This window comes from Hemitrygon akajei, unplaced genomic scaffold (assembly GCF_048418815.1).
Source record: "Hemitrygon akajei unplaced genomic scaffold, sHemAka1.3 Scf000079, whole genome shotgun sequence".
NCBI lineage: Eukaryota > Metazoa > Chordata > Chondrichthyes > Myliobatiformes > Dasyatidae > Hemitrygon > Hemitrygon akajei.
The window spans coordinates 2,436,965-2,453,412 of record NW_027331965.1 but is presented as its reverse complement, the minus strand read 5'-3'; the positions used below and the strand labels follow the sequence as shown (position 1 = coordinate 2,453,412).

The following is a 16,448-nucleotide window of genomic DNA, read 5'->3' as shown; positions in this document are numbered from 1 at the left end:
GCTCCGACCCACTGTTACAGTGCACAGGGTGCCGGGGGCAGCGGAACCCTCAAATAAAACTCAAGTCCGACACCAAGGCAGGAAGTTAAAGCGGTTTATTGATTTCATCATGATAAATGTAAATTAAACAGTATGTGAGCTGCTGACTTGCGGGAATAAATTAGCTGTTGTAGCGATGTACTACGTACAGAGTTAGAGACAACGACTCGCAGTCGGTAAGTCTGTTCCAGACTAGTTTAATCAAACTTCGCGGCGCTGGTATTTAATCCCTGGGTATTTGTGAGCCGATGCGCCTGCGCAGAAAGTGGGTCGCCACACTGTTCCCGACTCACTCACAGTCACTCACAATTAACTGACCGGCGACAACGGGTGACCGGTAGATTAATCAGTCCCGTCTCTCACCGTCGCTCTGCATCGCGTAAGCGATACTTATAAAATCACACTTCAGGGCGGTGTCCGGGATCGCTGTGGATCCAAGGTTATTGCTGAGGTATTTGTCAATTTGACGTCATTATATCGGCCAGGCTGCCGAATGCACCGTCCTCAGCAGAGGGAGCGAAAGGATTCTCTCCCGGGACAATCCCACCCCGGGACATCGGTGTCCCAGACTAAGCCCCGGCCCCCGGGCTCCTCCTGTCTGGGTAATTCCCCGGGGTCTCACGTGGGAGAGTCTGGAACCCGCACATCCGGCGGAAGCTGCGCCGCTGGACAACGGGCGGAAAAAAGTCACTGCGGGAGCGCTTCCGATATCACCGAGCTCGTGACCGGAGCCGGTTCCGTTAAAACCGTTGGGAATTACCCCCGGCGCGCGACCATTAAAGGTAAGGGCGGGATTTAAAGGGGAGGGGGAGTTAAAGGGGAGGGGGGATTTAAAGGGGAGGGGGTGTTAAAGGGGAGGGGGTCGTTAAAGGCGCGGGTGGGGAATCGGCTCCATCACGCGGGCGGGGATGTTCACACATTCAGATGTTCACAGTTCCACAGTCAGTCCGGATCTGACTCCCTGTAGAGGTCTCAGTTCCTTCTCCCCGGTCTCAGTGAACCGATTCCCCACCAGCCTGAAACAGATGGGAGAATAAAGATGAAATAAACAGATTACACAACAGTGTCAGTAACAGGGGACCGGGGTTAATGTTTCAACAACGCTCACAGACAAATATCACCAGAAAACCCGCGGATCCGCTGACATTTTATCACATTGGATATTAACCCAAACACTCACCCGATCCGCTCCAGACTCGGGAGTGTCAGTATGAGGCGGCGGAGAGCGGGGACAGATCGGTCTGTCAACGAATTTGATCTCAGGTCCAGCTCCGTCAGTGATTTGTTTGTACTGAGAGCGGAGACAAGATCCTCGGCCCCAGAATCTGTGAGACCGACACTCTCCAGCCTGTAGATGAGAGAGAGTGAGGGTGAAGGGTACAGAGAGACAGGAGACGGTACAGATCCTCAGTGTTTATCAGTAACACAATTACTGATCTCATTATTGTTCAGTATCAGACACCCAGTGATTGTAAACACAATCTCCCACAGTCTGGTACTTACCACAGTTTCTGTATTTTACACTCCGGGTTCCTCAGAGCCCCAGACACCAGTTTCACTCCTGAATCTCCCAGTTCATTATAACTCAGGTTCAGCTCCGTCAGTGATGGTTTTGTACTGAGAGCGGAGGCGAGATCCGCGGCCCCAGAATCTGTGAGACCGACACATTTCAGCCTGGAAATGAGAGAGTGAGGTGAAGGAAACAGAGAGATAGGAGATGTTACAAATCCCCTGTGTTTATCAGTAACACAATTACTGATCACATTAATGTTCAGTGTCAGACACCCAGTGACTGTAAACACACTCTCCCACAGTCTGGTACTTACTCCAGTTTCTGTATTTTACACTCCGGGTTCCTGAGAGCCGCAACCAACAGTTTCACTCCTGAATCTCCTAATTTATTATAACTCAGGTCCAGCTCCGTCAGTGTTGGGTTTGTACTGAGAGAGGAAGCGAGATCCTCTGCCCCAGAATCTGTGAGACAGACACCACTCATCCTGGAGATGAGAGAGAGTGAGGGTGAAGGATACAGAGAGACAGAAGACGGTACAGATCCCCAGTGTTTATCAGTAACGCAATTATTGATTACATTAATGTTCAGTGTCAGACACTCAGTGACTGTAAACACAATCTCCCACAGTCTGGTACTTACACCAGTTTCTGTATTTTACACTCTGGGTTCCTGAGAGCCGCAGACACCAATTTCATTCTTGAATCTCGCAGTTTATTATCACTCAGGTCCAGCTCCGTCAGTGATCGGTTTGTACTGAGAGCAGAGGCGAAATCCTCGGTCCCAGAATCTGTTAGACCGACATTGTTCAGCCTGGAGATGAGAGAGAGTGAGGGTGAAGGACACAGAGAGACAGGAGACGGTACAGATCCCCAGTGATCATCAGTAACACTATTACTGATCACATTAATGTTCAGTGTCAGACACCCAGTGACTGTAAACACAATCTCCCACAGTCTGGTACTTACCACAGTTTCTGTATTTTACACTCCGGGTTCCCCAGAGCCGAAAACACCAGTTTCACTCCTGAATCTCCCAGTTCATTCTCGCCAAGTCTAAACACAAACAGACAACTTGATGAAGAAAGTGATACAAACCGAGGGTCTGAGGGAATTTCTTTCACGCGGATATTTCAGGAAACATTAAACCCTTCCGTAAATCACTGATTGGATTTCCCATCACTGTCAAAGTCTCTCACTGCCCAGCTCCAGGGTATTCACCCAATGTCAATAATTTAGTCTGTTGCTGTGACCCTGTGAACCCCACATATTCCGTCTCATTCACCATTGGCAAGAAAAGTGAAGTGGGATGGGGAACTGAGTTCCCTCAGGTCGAAGGGGGATAGAAAAGAGAGATCCTACGGGAGAAATGGAACGGGAAGGAGTGATCCCACAGGAGGAAGGCGGATGGTAAAGGAGATCCTTCACGAGGAAGGGGATGGGGAAGGAGAGATCTCACAGGAGGAAGGTGATGGAGAAGAGAGATCCAACAGGAGGAAAGGGATGGGGAAGAGAGATCCCACAGGAGGAAGGGGATGGGGAAAAGAGTTCCTACCGGAGGAACGGGGATGGGGAAGTGAGATCCTACAGGAGGAAGGTGGATGGGGAAATATGATCGCTTGGGAGGAAGAGGGATTGGTAAAGGAGATCCTTCACGAGGAAGGGGATGGGGAAGCAGAGATCTCACAGGAGGAAGGCGGATGGGGAAGGGAGATCCCACAGGAGGAAGGGGGATTGGGGAAGAGGTCCCATAGGAGGAAGGCGATGGGGAAGAGAGATCCCACAAGAGGAAAGGGCTGGGGAAGAGAAATCCCACAAAAGGAAGGGGGATGGGGAAGACAGTTCCCACAGGAGGAAGTGGGATGGGGAATTGAGTTCCCTCAGGTCGAAGGAGGATAGAAAAGAGAGATCCTACGGGAGAAATTGAATGGGAAGAGAGATCGCTCAGGAGGAAGGGGATGGGGAAGAGAGATCCCACAGGAGGAAAGGGATGGGGAAGAGAAATCCCACAGGAGGAAGGGGATGGGGAAAAGAGTTCCTACAGGAGGAAGGGGATGGGGAAGAGAGATCCTACAGGAGGAAGGTGGATGGGGAAAAATGATCGCTTGGGAGGAAGGGGAATGGGTGAAGGAGATCCTTCACGAGGAAGGGGATGGGGAAGAGAGATCCCACAGGCGGAAACGGAGGGGGAAAATAGTTCCTACAGGAGGAAGGGGGATGGGGAAGAGAGACCCACAGGAGGAAGGGGGATGGGGAAAAGAGTTCCTACAGGTGGAAGGGGGATGGGGAAGAGAGATCCTAAAGGAGGATGGGGGATGGGGAAAAATGATCGCTTGGGAGGGAGGGGGATGGGTAAAGGAGATTCCACACGAGGAAGGGGATGGGGAAGAGATATCCCACAGGAGGAAGGGGGATGGGGAAGCGAGATCCCACACGAGGAAGGGGATGGGTTATCGAGATCCCAGAGGAGGAAGGGGATGGGGATGAGAGATCCCTCAGGAGGATGGGCATGTGGAAGAGAGATTCCACAGTAAGGGGGATAGGGAAAGTGATCCGACAGGAGGAAGGGGATGGGGAAAAGAGATCCCACAGGAGGAAGGGGGATGGGGAAGAGAGATCCCACAGGAGGAAGCGTGATGTGGAAAAGTGATCCCGCAGTAGGAAATTTGGATGGGGAAAAGAGATACCACAGTTATGGCGGGATTGGGAAGAGAGTTCCCACAGGTAGAAGGGGGATAGGAAAGAGAGATCCTGCAGGAGGAAGGGGGATGTGGAAATGAGATCCCATAGGAGGAAGGGGGACTGGGAAGACGGATCCCACAACAGGAAGGGGGATGGGGAAGAAACATCCCACAGGAGGGAGGGGATGCGGAAATGAGTTCCCGCATGAAGAAGTGGGATGGGGAGAAGAGATTCCACAGGAGTTGGGGGATTTGGGACGAGAGATCCCACTCGAGGAAGGGGATAGGAAAGAGTGATCCTGCGGGAGAAATGGAATGGGAAGGAGAGATCCCACAGGAGGAAGGCGGATGGTGAATGGAGATCCAACAGGAGGAAGAGGGAATTGGAAGATCGATCCCTCAGGAGGAAGGGGATGGGGAAGAGAGATCCCAAGGGAGGAAGGGAATAGGGAAGTGAGATCCCACAGGCGGAAGGGGATGGGGAAAAGAGTTCCTACAGGTGGAAGGGGATGGGGAAGAGAGATCCCACGGGAGGAAGGGAATAGGGAAGAGACATCCCCCAGGTGGAAGGGGATGGGGAAAAGAGTTCATACAGGAGGAAGGTGGATGGGGGAAAATGATCGCTTGGGAGGAAGGGGGATGTGTAAAGGAGATCCTTCACGAGGAAGGGGATGGGGAAGAGAGATCCCACAGAAGGAAGGGGGATTGTGAAGACAGTTCCCACAGGAGGAAGAGGGATGGGGAACTGAGTTCCCTCAGGTCGAAGGGGAATAGAAAAGAGAGATCCTACGGGAGAAATGGAACGGGAAGGAGAGATCCCACAGGAGGAAGGCGGATGGTGAATGGAGATCCGACAGGAGGAAGAGGGAATGGGAAGAGAGATCCCTCAGGAGGAAGGGGATGGGGAAGAGAGATCCCACGGGAGGAAGTGGATAGGGAAGAGAGATCCCACAGGAGGAAGGTGATGGAGAAGAGAGATCCAACAGGCGGAAGGGGATGGGGAAAAGATTTCCTACAGGTGGAAGGGGATGGGGAAGAGAGATCCCACGGGAGGAAAGGAATAGGGAAGAGAGATCCCACAGGTGGAAGGGGATGGGGAAAAGAGTTCCTACAGGAGGAAGGTGGATGTGGGAAAATGATCGCTTCGGAGGAAGGGGGATGGGTAAAGGAAATCCTTCACGAGGAAGGGGATGGGGAAGAGAGATCCCACAGAAGGAAGGGGGATGGGGAAGACAGTTCCCACAGGAGGAAGTGGGATGGGGAACTGAGTTCCCTCAGGTCGAAGGGGGATAGAAAAGAGTGATCCTACGGGAGAAATGGAACGGGAAGGAGAGATCCCACAGGAGGAAGGCGGATGGGGAAGAGAGATCCCACGGGAAGAAGTGTATAGGGAAGAGAGATCCCACAGGAGGAAGGTGATGGAGAAGAGAGATCCAACAGGCGGAAGGGGATGGGGAATAGAGTTCCTACAGGAGGAACGGGGATGGGGAAGTGAGACCCTGCAGGAGGAAGTTGGATGGGGAAAAATGATCGCTTGGGAGGAACAGGGATTGGTAAAGGAGATCCTTCACGAGGAAGGGGATGGGGAAGGAGAGATCTCACAGGAGGAAGGCGGATGGGGAAGGGAGATCCCACAGGAGGAAGGGGGATTGGGGAAGAGGTCCCATAGGAGGAAGGCGATGGGGAAGAGAGATCCCACAGGAGGAAGGGGCTGGGGAAGAGAACTCCCACAAAAGGAAGGGGGATGGGGAAGACAGTTCCCACAGGAGGAAGTGGGATGAGGAACTGAGTTCCCTCAGGTCGAAGGGGGATAGAAAAGAGAGATCCGACGGGAGAAATTGAATGGGAAGAGAGTTCGCTCAGGAGGAAGGGGATGGGGAAGAGAGATCCCACAGGAGGAAGGGGATGAGGAAGAGAGATCCTACAGGAGGAAGGTGGATGGGGAAAAATGATCGCTTGGGAGGAAGGGGGATGGGTGAAGGAGATCCTTCACGAGGAAGGGGATGGGGAAGAGAGATCCCACAGGCGGAAACGGATGGGGAAAATAGTTCCTACAGGAGGAAGGGGGATGGGGAAGAGAGATCCACAGGAGGAAGGGGTATGGGGAAAAGAGTTCCTACAGGTGGAAGGGGGATGGGGAAGAGAGATCCTATAGGAGGATGGGGGATGGGGAAAAATGTTCGCTTGGGAGGGAGGGGGATGGGTAAAGGAGATTGCACACGAGGAAGGGGATGGGGTAGAGATATCCCACAGGAGGAAGGGGGATGGGTAAAGGAGATCCCACAGGAGGAAGGGGGATGGGGAAGAGAGATTCCACAGGAGGAAGGGGGATGGGGAAGGGAGATTCCACAGGAGGAAGGGGGATGGGGAAAAGAGTTCCTACAGGTGGAAGGGGGATGGGGAAGAGAGATCCTATAGGAGGATGGGGGATGGGGAAAAATGTTCGCTTGGGAGGGAGGGGGATGGGTAAAGGAGATTCCACACGAGGAAGGGGATGGGGGAGAGATATCCCACAGGAGGAAGGGGGATGGGGAAGCGAGATCCCACACGAGGAAGGGGAAGGGGTATCGAGATCCCAGAGGAGGAAGGGGATGGGGATGAGAGATCTCCCAGGAGGATGAGCATGTGGAAGAGAGATCCCACAGTAAGGGGGATAGGGAAAGTGATCCGACAGGAGGAAGGGGATGGGGAAAAGAGATCCCACAGGAGGAAGGGGGATGGGGAATAGATATCTAGCAGTACGAAGCTGAATCAGGAAGAGAGGTACCACAGGAGGAAGGAGATCGGGAAGAGAGATCCCACAGGAGGGAGGGAATGAGAAAAGCGATCATGCAGGTGGAATTGGGTAAGGGAAAGGAGATCCCACAGGAGTAGGGGGGATGGGGAAGGGAGACCCCACAGGAGGAAGTGGATAGGGTAGAGAGATCCCACAGCAGGAACGTGGGTGTGGAAGAGAAATCTGAGAAGAGGAAGGGTAATGGCTGAGAAATCCAACAGGAAAAGTGGGGATGGGGAAGAGTGATCGCACAAGATGAAGGGGGTGGCATTTGCCACAATACATCTCAATCTGATTTACTGCAGTTTTACCCAAATCCGTTTACTTTGCAACAGCACAATAGAACAGTGTCACAGTTCTGAGTGAGAGATAAATCAAGTTACCTCAACTCCTGGCACTTGTGCAGCCCGGGTCCCAGCCGCTGGATTCCTTCACACTGAATGTGGCAGTACTCCAGGTTGAGATATGTTATTGTATCACAGAGTCCGATGGCATGAGACAGGACCGCGCAGTCAATAGGGGTCAGTGTCATGCCACTTAATGAAAGTGTTTTCAGAGATCCCAGTGCGTCCTGAGCCAGTCCACGATTCTGAGACTCAAACAGGTAGTGCAATGTGTTCAGGAGTCTCCTTCTACCAGTGTCACCCGTGTTTCTACTCTGGCGTTTAACCTCCTCCTTCACCCAGTCAATCACCCGGCAGGTTGTTTGATGAGGAAATAGACCCAGAAACTCCTCCAGGCCCCGAGCTGTCATTGGGTTGGAGAGACCCGCAACAAAACGGAGAAATACCTCAAATCGCCCATCTTTTGCCTTGTGGGCTTCATTGAGGAATTTCAGGATATCCTCGGGATGTACAGTCAGGAATTGTGCGACTGCAGCTACAAACTCTTGGATGGTGAGGTGTGGGAATGTGTACACCACGCTGTGGGCAGAATCCTCTCTCTCCAAAATCTCTATCAGGAACCCGGACAGGAACCGGGAAGGCTGCAGATTGAACTTGATCAAATCTCCGTCTGCAAACACAATCTTCTTCTCTGACACTCCTCTGTAGGCCATCTGACCAACCCTGAGTAACACATCACGGGGTATCTCAATCTCACGGCCGTGATTTTTCAGGATATTGTAAATATAGTAGGAGTACAGTTGAGTGATGGTCTTGGGAACTCTGAGCGGGTCCCTGACTCTTTGTGTGAAGAAGGGGCCCAGTGCCAGAGCGAGGATCAAGCAGTAGGAGGGGTTGTAGCTCATGGTGTACAGGATCTCGTTCTCCTGCACGTGTTTGAAAACAGCTGCTGCCACAGTCTGATCTTCAAAATACCGGATGAAATATTCCTTCCGTTCCTCACCAACCAATCCCAGGATTTCAGCCCAGACACCGATCTTCGCCTCTTTCAATAAATGTAACACAGTGGGGCGGGTGGTCACCAACACTGAACACCCTGGGAGCAGCTTGCCCTGGATTAAACTGTACACTATGTCAGACACTTCACACCACCTCTCGGGATCTGGGCACTGGTGCTTGGGTTCTGTATCTCTCCGACTATCTGCAAAATCGATTCTGTGCTTGAATTCATCCAAACCATCGAATATAAACAGCAATCCCTCTGGGTTCTTCCAGACCTCTCTCAGGATATTCCCAAAGTAAGGATACTGATCCAGAATCAGTTCCCTCAGGTTTATCCTGCAGTTAATAGAGTTTAAATCCCGGAATTTGAAACTGAAGACAAACTGGAATTGTCGGAATATTTTCCCCACGGCCCAGTCATAAACAATCTTTTGTAACATTGTTGTTTTCCCGATTCCTGGCACTCCGGCTACTGCTGCAGAACTCCCAGATTTGGATTTACTCCGGGAAAAACTGCTGTGGAATAGCTGTGCAGTCTGTATTTTTTCTAACGCTCCACGGAAATGTTTCTCTCTGTAATCCTCGTGGTCTCTGCCTCTTGCCAGCAGCTCGTGTTCCACCAGTCTCCGATCTCGAAGAGTAGAAATGACCGTGAGCTTTGTGTATCGATCATCCAGCTGGAAAACCTTCACCTTCTCCCTCATCAGGATCGTGTTCACTCTCAGTGTTTCAGTTTGTGCCCGCAGAGTCTCCTTGTGTTTCTGTTGAACATCTTCATGGGAACAAAAACATATTCAAAATGTTAACTAGCTCAACTGACAAAGAACTTTATTACTACATTCCAATATTCAGTGTTTGAGATTACATGAATTAATTCAATGCTTCCAAGGATATTAGAACAGAAAGTAAATTTCTGTTCACAGACACAGGAACTAACAGCGATGATTGTCTCAGAAAAATGTCCAATCATCATATTCTGACACTAATTACTGATGAAGGTGAACATTCCCCGGATATCCTATTGCAATCCTGACTGCAGTGCTGTTACATAATTTCACTATCTTTAAACATTGTTTGCATCATTAACACACGGTGTTATTGCTGACCTGGTGTGGAAATATGGAGAGCAGGACCCTGTGCATTTTGGCAAAACTGCACTCTGGGGAGTAACAGGTGTCCACTGCAAACACCAATGGTGTCAAAACAGGAAGAGCGTCAACATTTAGAGAAGGCAGGATAATGGGGTTGAGAGGAATTGCGGAGCAAATTCACTGAGCTGAATGGCTTAATTATCTTCCTAAGTCTGATGGTTTTATGGTGCATCTAGAGTATTGTGTTCACTTCTGATTGTCCAACACTGGGGATGATTGGAGAGGGTGCAGAACAGGTTCACCAGGATGTTGCTTGGATTCGGTGGCATGTGAGGCAAGTAGAGCTTTGAGAAACTTGGATTGTTTATTCTGGAGTTTTAATAGAGATCTGCCTGATGTTTATAAGATTGAGAGATAAGATTTTGGGTCGAGAGCCTGTATTTTGCTTTCAACTTAGGATTGATGGCTCATACCAGAGGGCATTTGGTAAAGGTGAAATGGGGTAAATTTAGAGTACATGTGGGCAGATTTTTCACAAGGTTGTGTGTGCCTGGAATTTACAGCCTGGAGGCAACTATGTTATAGATGCTCCAAGAGATACGTGAATGTGCAGGAAATGCGAGGGTATGGTCAATAGCATAAGAGAGGATAACAAAGTTTTTCTTTTGTTCTTTCCCAGATATATAAAGAGTAAAAAAAGTAGAGGGTTGATATCGAACCGCTGGAAAATGAAGTTGTACATTTAGTAACGGGTGCAAAAGGAAATGTCAGACATACTCTGTGGAAGTCACTAGCAGAATTCCAAATTGTAAAGAGCATCAGCGGACAGAATTGAGTGCAGCTGCTATTACGAAGGAGAAGGTGCTTCGGAATCCGAAAGGTCTGAAGAGAGTAAGGTCACCTGGACTGGGTCATACAGTGTGTCAGGAGCCTGTCTGGGGTGTGTGGGGATACCCAGAGCGTTAGGACCCGGAGTGGAGGGTTCAGCAGACACAAGGACTGGATTAATACATTAACAGCTGGAACAGCTGGAAAAATACACTTTACAATGTTCAGGCTGCAACGAGAGATGATCTGAATTGTAACCTGAAACCAGAGATCGCCGAATGATTGATGGTGGATTTTCGTTCCCAGAATCCGCCAAGTCACAGTCTAACATTTGAACAGAGCATTTCATCACTCACCTGTCAGTTCAGTGGGTAACTGAGACAACCCTTGTGCGATGTTTATGTATTCCTCTGGGTAAGGACCTGTTTAAATAAAAAAAAGAGTTCATGAAAACAGAACTAAAATAATTACAACTATTTAGTTCAATGTGCCTTTGTGTTGAGTGCGTGTTTTTAACATACCGAGCTCCTGTATCTCCCTCAGTATCCTGTCCAACTTCGGTAACTCAGTCCTCCACATCACAAAGGATTCCCACATCGCCCTCCGGACAAGGGAGCCTTTGCCATTCACCAAACTGAGGAAGAGTCTGGAACTCTCTGTCCGGTTTCCCTTCTCTGTCAGTTCAGTGACTTTCTATAAAAGCAAACAATTAATTTATTGTGGAATAGATGGACAGACATGGCGAATCTCACAGTTTAATATTCATCCTGGATTAATGAGCTGAGGTGAATTTGACCGACGGTCCTGATAAGATGAAAAATTAATTTTAGACTGAATGCCTGTTCAACAGTCCAGATATGCAGCCCTTGCACTTATGTCATACAACGATATGACTATTACAGCACAGTAACACAGTCCGTGCCGAGCGCTTACTCTCACCTAGTCCCACCTACCTGCACTCAGCCCATAACCCTCCATTCCTTTCCAGTCCATATACATATCCATTTTTAAATGACAATATTGAACCTGTCTTTGCCACTTCTACTGTAAGCTTATTCCACACAGTTACCACTCTCTGAGTAAAGACGTTCCCCCTCGTGTTACCCCTAAACTTTTGCCCCCAACTCTCAACTCATGTCCTCTTGTTTGAATCTCCCCTACTCTCAATGGAAAAAAAGCCTATGCACGTCAAATCTATCTAACCCCTCATAATTTTAAATGCCTCTATCAAGTTCCCCACACAAACTTCAACGCTCTAAAGAATAAAGAATTAACTTGTTCAACCTTTCTCTGTACTTAGGTGCTGAGACCCAAGTGACATTCTGGTAAATCTCCTCTGTACTCTCTGTATTTTGTTGACATCTTTCCAATAATTCGGTGACCAGAACTGTACACAATACTCCAAATTTGGGTTTGCCTTGCACAATTTTAACTTTACTTCCCAACTTCTATACTCAATGCTCTGATTTTTAAAGGCCAGCATACCAAAAGCTTTCTTCATCAACCTATCCACATGAGATTCCACCATCAGGGAACTATGCACCATTATTACTAGTTCACTCTGTTATACTGCATTCCTCAATGCCCTACCATTTACCGTACATGTCCTATTTTGATTAGTCCTACCAAAATGTAGCTCCTAACACTTATCAGCATTAAACTCCATTTGCTATCTTTCAGCCCACTCTTCTAACTGGCCTAAATCTCTCTGTAAGATTTGAAAACCTACTTCATTATCCACAGCGCCACCTATCTTAGTATCCTCTGCATACTTAGTAATCCAATGTGCCAGCCCATCATTCGGATCATTAATGGATATGACAAACAACATTGGACCCAGGACAGGTCCCTGAGGCACACCACTAGTCACCGGCCTCCAACATGACATACAGTTATCCACCACTACTCTCTGGCATCTCCCATCCAGCCACTGTAGAATCCATTTTACTACTTCAATATTAATACCTAACAATTGAACCTTCCTAACTAACCTTCCGTGCGGAACCTTGTCAAAGGTCTTACTGAGGTCCGGTACACTGATAAATACAGCAGGTGTGAGAGGAGAAGGTGACTCTGAACCTGCAGTTCCCAGTGCTCTCCACCTGAACAGCTGAAACAGATCTACTGAAGACAAAGGTCTGACTGAGGTCCGCTACACTGATAAATACAGCAGGTGTGAGAGGAGAAGGTGACTCTGAATCTGCAGTTCCCAGTGCTCCCCACCTGAACAGCTGAAACAGATCTACTGAATACAAAGGTCTGAATGAGGTCCGGTACACTGATAAATACAGCAGGTGTGAGAGGAGAAGGTGACTCTGAATCTGCAGTTCCCAGTGCTCCCCACCTGAACAGCTGAAACAGATCTACTGAAGACAAAGGTCTGACTGAGGTCCGGTACACTGATAAATACAGCAGGTGTGAGAGGAGAAGGTGACTCTGAACCTACAGTTCCCAGTGCTCCCCACCTGAACAGCTGAAACAGATCTACTGAAGACAATTCAGAGATCAAAGTCTTTAATGCCAGGTAGAACTCCTAGCAAGTACAGGAGATTAATATTGATCACTATTCCCTTTGATACCAGAAGTTCAGTGACAATACTCTAAATACAATCACCTCATTTTCTTCTCTACTGAAATGTCCCTCCTTTGTCAACATCCAACCGAGTCGTTCAACTTTCTCTTCAATTGCATGTTTCAGTCTCTCCCTGTAGAACTTTGTCAGTTGGTACAGTCGATACTCGCCCCCCTCTGCCAGGAGGTCGGAGATTGTAAACTCTGGCTCTGCGAATATAAAATGGGAATGTAGTCACAAACTCAAATATCGCTTGTCTCCACTGCTTCACCAAACTCAACAAACCAGTCATCTCTTGAACCTGAATGTTTACCTGCTTTCAGCTGGAAACACGTATTTTGCCCTAATCTCCAACACTGGCCTTAAAAAACCGACCCATCAATGCGCTGTGCTAGACGTTCCCAGAAGGAACCCATTCACCAGAAACCTGTCTCTCCCACGGTCCCTCCCACTCACCGATTTCAGTTTAAAATGGGCAATATATGTTGGGACTGTCAATGATAGTCGCTTCCCAGAGATACTCTCTCTATCCTGGCGAAAACATTTCCCAGAACTCATATCCTGGAAATACTCTCTTATCCGGAGAGCTGCATTTCCTCCGATACACATCCTGGAAATCCTCAGAGCAGGTAGGACATTTCCTGTAGTGCGGTAACCGGTGCCACACTACACCGCATGCACCACGCCCACACTTTCCCCTCTCTGACCAACCCTCCAACAAGGAATCACATTTACCCACTTCCCACGTCATTCTGCGAACACATCACCCTCATGCTTCACTCACCCACTCCCTGTTGGGCACTTGACAATTCCGTGTTTGATGAGTTTCCGAGCTGACAGGCAGTCGCCTCACTTGTGCTGGTTCCAGGGCCCTGCTCAGTGTCTCTGACGTCACTGTCTCTGGGCTGACAGGCAGTCGCCTCACTTGTGCCGGTTCCAGGGTCCTGCTCGGTGTCTCTGACGTCACTGTCTCTGGGCTGAATTTGCTCCTCCTCCTCTGCGGCCGGACCGCATTCCATTGGGACATTGCTCTCAATCTGACCCTGCTTTGGAACCTTGCTTCCTGTGTCCCGATCATCTTCCCTCGATGAGCTGCCTGGTAAGAGCCTCTTGTGTACTTTCTGTACCGGATTTAATTTCCCACCTGCAGTAAATGATGAATTGCAGGTTTAGAGTGATTTATGCTCGAACAAGGATTCACAACGGGTGTCTGCAATGGAGCCGGGACTCCGGCTGACCGGATTTGGAGAGGGATTGTGCTGGTTAATGTAAACCACCCTTCATGTTAGGTCACCATCCCGATAAGCCAGTGAGTGGACACATCCACTCCCAGAAAAAGAAATGGATAAACACAGTAATACTGATCACCGACTACGCATTAGCTGAACACACCAATAATCAGCGGTTATTAATGGATCGGCATCAGGTGATACCGGGAATTTTCACTGGGATTATCTCCCACAAACATAAATCTCCCTGGATCACAAACTGTCAGTCACCTGTATCACTCACAGACAAGCCACTGGATTACTCGGGGTCCGATCCTCCAGATCGAACGTTCTCCGGTTGCTTTGTCACACACTGTCTTGTCCCCCGGGTCAAAGACTGACCACTGCCTTGAGACGGACAACGTCCAGTCCCCTGGGTTACAGATTGAACATAACCTTGAAGCCCATGATGCCTGGTCCCCTGGGTCCCATCCCGTCTCCTGGATAATAATCGTCATGTAGCAGCTATACAAGTCATTGGCAAAGGGAGAGTCTTGCGTACATTTCTAGCAGCTAAAAGGCTCGCTGAGAGAGCTTTACAGTTGCTAATCTACAGGATGGACGTGATTCAGCTTGAAGAAGTGTCGAGGATATTGACAAGTCCGTTACCGGATGGGGTTGTTTGTTATATGGTTCGGCTGGGACAGTTTGCCCCGGAACACGGGAGCTTGAAGGGTAAACTTGCACACGTAAAACAGAATCTGAATCAGGTTTATTATCACCGGCATGTGACATGAAATGTGTTAACTTAGCAGCATTATTTCAATACAGTACGTAATCTAGCGGGAAAAATAATAATGAATAAAAATGAGAAAGATAATAATAATAATAATAATAATAATAATAATAATAATAATAATAATAATAATAATAATAATAATACATAAAGTATTGAATAAATTAAAGAAACGTGCAAAAATAAATGAAGTAGTGTCCAAAGATTCAATGTCCATTTAGGAATGGGATGGCAGAGAGGACGAATCTGTTCCTGAATTGCTGAGTGTGTGCATTCAGGCTTCTGTACCTCCTCCCTGATGGTAACAGTGAGAAAAGGGCATGCCCTAGGTGCTGGACGTCCTTAATAATGGACGCTGCCTTTCTGAGACACCGCTCCCTGAATATTTACAACTTCCGGCAGCTTCTCTCGGTCCTGTGCAGTAGCCCCTCCATGCCAGACAGTGACAGACCGATGCAGACCACAAATGAAGTGTCTCCTGATCCTCAGCCATTTCCAAGGCTGGCAATGTTCTCGGCTCGGCTACAGAAAACTGAGTTCGGAAAACTCCCCTCATCTACTTTCCGCAGCGAGGGGGGAGTTGAGAGCTGCCCTGACAAAACCTGAAGTGCTGTATTATCGCACAATCTCTGAAATCCCAGAAATGCTCTTGTCACCTGTCTCTGAATTTTATAAATGAATGTTGAAGATGTCTTTCACCTCTAAACAGGCCCTGATGTGCAAAAAAAGCCCTGAATGTAGACTTTTACATAACAAACAGCACCGCTGTCACATTCCTGTTCGTGTTTCACTCTCAACCTGCTGATTCAGGGTCTCCGGCTCCTTTCACTCAGGTGAAGCTTTGCCTGGTGAGCGGAGTCATTCGACCATTACTGGTGTCAGGTCCCTGCGCTGGAACTGTTGGACCGATCGATTATACAAAGTCATTTTACCAGTGGGATCAATGGCACTGCTTGATTAAACTTTTTCTCTGCCCTGTTAGCGCCTGTGTAAGCTTCCTCATCTGAACTATAGTGCACCAACAGGGCAGGTTTAGTTATAAAGATCCAGGTGAACATACCTGTAGCCATTCTGATTCTGACTGACGGTTGTTGATTGTCGTCGTCTTGTTTACACTCTGATCCCGGTGCAGGACAGCCCAGCCTGCTGGTGATAACCTGTATTACACACAACAAGCAGACAGTGAGTCAGAGAGAGTTGGATTACTTTGCAAATGTGACAGTACAACCATTCTCTGTATCAGAGCCGCAGTTCGCATCAACTCCCAAACCATGTCTGTATGTCTGTCCAGTGATATCTAGAGCATTCTTCTGATAGAGGCACGGAGCAACAGAGCACAAATACGGACCCTACAGCCCATCGAGACGTTTTCCTCCTGGCCTCTTCCTTCCATCTTCACATCCCAATTGCTTCTGGAATTATACGATTGTGTCTGACTCATCCACTTCCTCTGGCAGTTCCCGCCACATAATCACCAGCCTCTGCATGAAACCGTTGCTGCTCGGGTTGGTTTTGGAATCTATTTACCATCCTCTGCCCATTTAGATCCCCTATAAGCGACGATAATATTCACCGTGAGTACCATCTACTAATTGTCTGTCA

The 16,448-nt window shown here is 48.6% G+C and overlaps 1 protein-coding gene across 1 annotated transcript; it reads right to left on the bottom strand.

Annotated features, from left to right (window-relative positions):
- Positions 1-869: 869 nt before the first annotated feature.
- Positions 870-15,984, bottom strand: LOC140722524 (NACHT, LRR and PYD domains-containing protein 3-like). Its single transcript, XM_073037242.1, has 12 exons — positions 15,907-15,984; positions 13,627-13,986; positions 12,885-13,051; positions 10,792-10,963; positions 10,627-10,692; positions 7,389-9,123; positions 2,518-2,604; positions 2,192-2,362; positions 1,866-2,036; positions 1,543-1,713; positions 1,220-1,387; positions 870-1,055 (listed from the first exon to the last, which is right to left on the bottom strand). Exons 1-12 carry the CDS (start codon positions 15,914-15,916, stop codon positions 968-970), a joined length of 3,366 nt encoding a protein of 1,121 aa, XP_072893343.1. The 5' UTR covers positions 15,917-15,984; the 3' UTR covers positions 870-967.
- Positions 15,985-16,448: the final 464 nt, after the last annotated feature.

Bases quoted from the DNA above. Each gene is read 5' to 3' on its own strand.
- LOC140722524 (XM_073037242.1), bottom strand. The intron at 10,964-12,884 runs GTGATTGTATTT...TTGCTTTTATAG, and splicing joins TCAGTAGAGAAGAAAATGAG to AAAGTCACTGAACTGACAGA. The intron at 1,714-1,865 runs GTAAGTACCAGA...TCTCATTTCCAG, and splicing joins TGTAAAATACAGAAACTGGA to GCTGAAATGTGTCGGTCTCA.